A 6,436-nucleotide genomic window follows, 5' to 3' on the forward strand; every position below is an offset into this window, starting at 1 on the left:
TCCATTCATTAAACACCAGGTCCAGCACTATATATTCTAATGTTTTAATGTAATTTTAACCAAGTCTAACCAGAAAGTTAATTTTAAATATTATTTTTACAGCCGGTGAGCAAAATTAACTCGCGTTCTATTTAAAGATTGATAAAAGCTGACTCTCTGATTCCACTCCGGCCTATACAAATATTCCAAGCTTCTATATAAAAAAAATATACAAATCCTGTTCAGTAAAAAACGCCATTCAAATAGACTTGAATGTTGACGCGTGGAAATTACCATCCAATCGTATCCCTCTTTCTCAAACGTATTCCCGTCCTTCTAAAACATTATTTCTAATATATGTAGTACATTATATCTTCTAACTGCAATTAAATTGGATATGGTCACTAAAGTTAATTAATATATCATTATATTAGAAACAGTAGGGAACAAACGGTATCCAAGGATTTGGAGAAAAAGGACACCTATCTCCTCAAAACTGTAAAAAAAAAAAAAAAATCAAAAAAATTAGTTCATAATGAAGTTTAATTTATTGAGTACACAATTTTCATAATTTAAGAAGTTTTAAAGAAAATTTACAAATGACAAATAATTTGACAAAAGCAAAATGACCTGCCATTATGTTGATTACAAATGTTTAAGTAGTGGTAATACTAAAAATATTCTTTATTTATTCTGGGATTCATACTTTCAGAATAATATACAGGGGTAAAAATTAGGTTTTAGAGCCTCAGAGTGAAATAAAAAAATTAAAATAAAAATGGAATTATAAAACGTCATAAAATATAATAAAATAATGAATTTGAAAAAATAAAAATAAACAACAACAATAATATATAACAGAATATATAAAATAAGACTAGAACAAATAAAGTAAAACCAATGACATATCATACAATTTTTTTATTTATTTATTTAATTTGATTTACAACTGTACAAATAATAAATACAGTAAGTTAAACAAAACCACCATGCTTCCTATTCATTCCTCTTCTCTCAGTCGGTGTTCCTCAGGGTAGTATCCTTGGTCTCATTCTCTACAGTCTATACAGCTGACATCTCACCCAATTCTAACACTATCTTCACAACTTACCAACTTACGCATCAAATTACCTTTTCCTTTAGTCGTAAGCCTATTGACTGCCCTACAGAATACTTTAATAATGTTACCCTTACCCCTGTAAAACAGATCCGCTACCTTACACTACATTTGGACAAACGACTAACATGGAAAATCAATCCTCACAAAATACTGAAAAGACAGAAAACTGCACATCGATTTCGACTACTACAGCACTTACTAGACAAACGGTCTAAACTTTCTATTTATTATAAAAGACTGATTTACATGACAACAATAAGGCCTATTTGGACATATTAAGGCTCCACTAAACCTTCGAATTGCTCTCGTATCTAATCATTACAATCCAAAATCCTCCGTAAAATCCTCAAAGCTCCCAACTTTGTCACAAATAAAATCATCCATAAAGACCTTAATGATCCATATGTAACCGATCTAGCCCAAAAAAATATCAATCCTTCCATTACAAACTCTCTAAGCATTAAAAACCTCTAGTTTCTAACCTTACTTCTTCTATTCCTGAAAATCCTTTGAGGCGCCTGAAAAGGAGATGGCCTCGAGACCTTCTAGTGTAGAAATATAATTAGAGTGCTACCAATGGGTAGTTTCTCCCCATGCCTGTATCACTCTATTTTTATATTACATCAAATTTATTTAATATGTTGTATTTGCGATAAATAAATACAAAGGGAGTTTAATGAAGTAAGATTTGAGAGAATCCATTCGAACTCGAATAACGTAATGAAATCGGGATATCATTATATTTAATTTTTATTTATATATTTGTTTTTGCTTATAGCAACGTTCATCTAATCGTATAAACACAATTTTTTTTTTCTTTTACTTCATTAAGTTGTTCCCTTAAAATTCCTCACTATTTCTGTCAATCTTGCCAGTCTAATACATAATGATATCATGTTTGTGATATGTAAGAATATTATTCGTGCTAATTAATTCTTTGTTTCAGACGAAAAATACGGACTGGTATTTCTATATAAAGAGTATAATGGCTAGTTTCTGTTTATTCTTGGTTATTTTCATTTTGTCATCATCGATTGTAGTAAGTACACTTTTTTGATTATAAATAAAAATAAAATCTCATAAGAATCTTACTATTCATTGAAACGGTTTAGGCCCAAGAAGAGCTGCTAATCACGACACCAGAGGGGGAGACTTACCCACTCGAAGGATTTGCATCACATGAAGAGTTAATATCAAATCTCTTGCGATATCTCGGCACGAAATTAAAAAATGCAGTCGAAGAGCTCCTACAATACTCAAAAGTAGACTCAGGTAGTTTCCTTGCCAATGTTGAACCAAATGAATACACATTTCTTCAAGTTCTTCATTCCTTGACTTCCAATGATACAGCTCACTCTAATTTGCTTCTTGAATTAGCTTCCGAGTTGAAAACTGGCAAAGACCCAATCCTAACTGAATTAAACAGGAAAAATTTCTTGTTCCCGTCCGACAAGATGTACCTTGTGGTCGAATCCATCGTAAGCAGAAGCTCCAGGAAATTGATAGCAGTGCCAGAAGCAATCGAAACAGAAGTTGTGAGATTAATGGATTCATCATCTATAATAAAGGAAGCTGCTAAGAAGGGAGACAAAGCAGTACTTAATTGGTTGTTGGACTTTCAAGATTCGGAATTGGATTTGACAAGCTCTCTACAAGCTGCATGGAACAACGATCAGCAGGACATTGTTAAATTGCTCATCCATAGAGGAGTCGTCTTGAAGTCTGAAAAAATAGACGATTTAGTTCACCTTTCCAACGGGTGCAATAAAACACTTTTGCATTCCGCATCCGAGGCCAGCTCCCCAGAAACAGTCAGAAAGTTGCTTCTGGCAGGCTTCGACATAAATATTGTAGATTGCAAAGGAAAAACCCCAATCTTTAAGGCAGTGAAAGAAGGGGATTTGAAGACTGTTGGGCTACTTATAAGTAGAGGAGCAAATGTCAACAAAGAAACTAATTTGGGAAGTATTCCCCTACACGCAGCTGCAGAAATCGGAAGTACATCGATTGCTAAAGCTTTAGTTGAAGCTGGATCACTTATCGATAAGAAGGATATTAACGGCATAACGCCCTTGCATATAGTTGAACACTTCATTGTCAATGGTGTCATACAATTGCTGAGTAAAAGTAATATACATCTACCGGTTAGTAACAACGAAGAGGTTTCTCTAATCTATTCATCTCTATCCCAATACAATAAAGTCGATAAAGGATATAATTTAAATATAACTGATATAGATTTATTAGAATCTAAATCACAGATTGCGGAATTACTGATTTATAATGGAGGGAAGATGAGCATAACCTCCGTTTTCAAATCAAAACTATTGGCTCTTGCAATTGCTGAGAGAAATTATCTGCTAACTCAAATTTTGATACATACAGGAGCAGACGTCACTGTTGTTAATGACAAAGAAGAAACATTTCTGTTTAACGCAGTTAGAAAAGGTGAATATAATATCATCTTACTTTTACTTAAAGAAGGCGTTTACGTAAATGCTAAAGCAATAGATGGGTCCACTGCTCTGCACTACGCAGTGAAGCAAGGAACTTTAAGTGTTGTACAGATATTGGTCAAATGGGGAGCTAATGTCAACGAAAGAAACGATGAAAATAAAACAGCTTTGCATGAAGCTGCAGCAAATGGTAAGCTTTCGGTGATACATTTCTTAATAGATGAAGGAGCAGATATTAATGCCAGGGATATCAAAGGCATGACTCCTTTGTTATTAGCGTCGGTAGCCGGCTACACTAAAACCGTTAATGTGCTTCTAGCAAGAGGTGCTCAATATGTTGATAAAGGACTCTCAGAAACATCCTTGACAAAAAAACTTCTGGAAGCAGCTTCAAATGGAAATCTAGTTTTGGTCAATAAACTAATCGAAAATGGTGTAAGTATAAATGCCATAGACGAAGACTATCAGACACCTCTTTACCGCGCTGCAGCGGCTGGTCGCGATATTATTGTTAAAATACTTTTGGATAGAGGTGCTGATATCAATTCAAAAACAAAAACAGATAAGTGGAATGCATTACACGCTGCGGCGAGGAATGGAAGCACTTCAGTGGTCAAACTTCTATTGGACAGGGGTGCAGATGTCGACGTTAAAAGTAGCGATAACAAGACTCCACTCTTCGAGGCTTCGCATTGGGGCCGAACTGCTGTGGTTATCCTTCTCATCGAGAGGGGAGCTGATATACAAGCCAAAACTAAAAGCGGGGGATATTTAGCTATTCACACAGCAGCTTCAAGAGGACATGAAGAAATCGTTGGCCTCTTCCTGCAAAAAGGTATCAATATAAATGTGAATAGCTACGATAACAGAACACCTCTTTTTGAGGCATCGATTTGGGGGCACTATTCTTTAGTAGTTTTTTTAATTAATAAAGCAGCCAACATTCACGTGAGGACTAGAACAGAAAGTTGGTCAGCTTTACACACTGCAGCTTCAAAGGGCCACACTGAAATAGTCGAACTGCTTCTTGAAAGGGGTATTGATATCAATATAAAGAATATTGATAGCAAAACTCCACTTTATGAAGCATCATTTTGGGGGCATGTGGCGACCGTAAGACTATTACTGAACAAAGGTGCCGACAGATACTCAAGGATAAAGCAAGAGGGTTGGCTACCCATTCATGCTACTTCTTGGCGAGAACATCTTGATTTAATAAAACTTTTTGTTGATGATGGTGTTGATGTAAATGTAAAGACTAATGATTATGAAACCCCACTCAGTTTAGCAGCAACACAGGGACACGAACTTATTGTTAGGTATTTCATTGAGAAAGGTGCAGACATCAATATTCGGACGAAGGTTTCTGGTTGGTTGCCCATTCATCACGCCGCGAGTAATGGCCATCTTGCCTTAGTGGAACTATTTCTACAAAAAGGCATCGATGTGAATGTGAAAGAAACAGGTGATGAAAGAACACCAATATATGTAGCTGCTCATTCTGGACACGTCGACATAGTTAAGTTGTTAATTGACAGAGGAGCCGACATGCATGCTTCGACAAAAGAAGGACGCCATATGCCAATACATGCGGCATCATACATGGGTCGCCTTAATGTTGTCAAATTGCTTCTTGATGTTGGTGAAGATATAAATGTCAAAGCTAGTGACGACTTTAGCTCATTAATTTACTCCAGTCAATCGGGACGTATTGATGTGGTTCATTTTCTTCTTGAGAAAGGAGCAGACATATATGCAAGGACCAAAAAGACAGGTTGGCTGGCAATACACTCAGCCTCAAGTAAGGGCCACACGTCATTGGTAGAACTATTCCTTGAAAGAGGTATTGATGTGAATGTGAAAGATTATCAAGGTGAAACACCTCTATGGGTAGCTTGCAGGTTTGGGCATATGAATGTTGTACGGTTATTGGCAGAGCGTGGTGCTGATATCCAAGCAGCAACAAATCTTGAACATGGATCTTGGACATCTCTTCATATTGCCGCCTTGCGAGGTAGCACAGAAATGATAAAATTTTTAATTGAAAAAGGAGCGAAAATAGATGCTAGGAATGCTGAAGGATGCACACCGTTGTATGAAGCTGTAGGTTTAGGTCTCTTGGAATCAGCTAAAACCTTGATTGATAAGGGCGCAGATAAAAATGCGAAAACTAAATCTGGTGAAACTCTCCTGGATTTGGCCATTTCCTCAAGAGATGAGGATATGATAATCCTTTTTAAAAATTAAGTAATTTATTATATCAGATTTGTTTATTTTAAGAAATAAAAACCATATAAAAAAAAAACAAACCTATATCACATTTTTAGTTATTACACTGATATCAATTCCTTTTTTTATGGGAACACAAAATGGTCAGCGACATTATCAATCAAGAAAACTGTTTTTATTCCGGCTCAAAACCAATTGTTTCGATGGCTTATTCATTTATATTTTGTATTTTAGGGAAGTACAATGACACCACTATAGTTTATATTTTTTCTAATAAATGTTTATAAATACTAGAGGCCGGATTATCATGGAATCGCATATTTTGCATTTTTGTTTTTGTATTTGTGAGTTTTTTCTCTACACAAAATTGCATGTTTAACTATTTTTAGACTAAATTTTGATTTTTGTAGAATATAATTTAAAGCTTAAACTAAATTTAATGTAACACTCACACAGGTAAGTATACCAATATTTATTCATTTTACTCATGTAAATATTTATTGTATTTTCTTCTCCATTCCAAAATTTTTCTTTAATTTAAAATATAATTAAATTAAACAGACGTTTCGGAGCCCTTTGTCTTCAAAGCACTTCTACAAAGTTGAAAAACAATGTAACAATAATATAATAACAAAACCTATTCAACAATTAT

At 34.8% G+C, this 6,436-nt stretch overlaps 1 protein-coding gene across 1 annotated transcript; it reads left to right on the forward strand.

Moving 5' to 3' along the window:
• The first annotated feature begins 2,050 nt into the window (after positions 1–2,050).
• On the forward strand, positions 2,051–5,802 carry LOC106687258 (serine/threonine-protein phosphatase 6 regulatory ankyrin repeat subunit B). Its single transcript, XM_014431034.2, has 2 exons — positions 2,051–2,138; positions 2,212–5,802. The coding sequence occupies exons 1-2, from the start codon at positions 2,085–2,087 to the stop codon at positions 5,800–5,802; spliced, it is 3,645 nt and encodes a 1,214-aa protein (XP_014286520.1). The 5' UTR covers positions 2,051–2,084.
• The last annotated feature ends 634 nt before the right edge of the window (positions 5,803–6,436 follow it).

Source organism: Halyomorpha halys, unplaced genomic scaffold (assembly GCF_000696795.3).
Source record: "Halyomorpha halys isolate HHAL.00 unplaced genomic scaffold, Hhal_1.1 Scaffold38.1, whole genome shotgun sequence".
NCBI lineage: Eukaryota > Metazoa > Arthropoda > Insecta > Hemiptera > Pentatomidae > Halyomorpha > Halyomorpha halys.

What these genes read in the sequence shown, in the direction of transcription:
- LOC106687258 (XM_014431034.2), top strand. Translation starts at nt 2,085, where the DNA reads ATGGCTAGTTTCTGTTTATTCTTGGTTATTTTCATTTTGTCATCATCG. An exon ending in TTTTGTCATCATCGATTGTA is followed by an intron (nt 2,139 to 2,211) that starts GTAAGTACACTT and finishes GAAACGGTTTAG; the next exon opens with GCCCAAGAAGAGCTGCTAAT.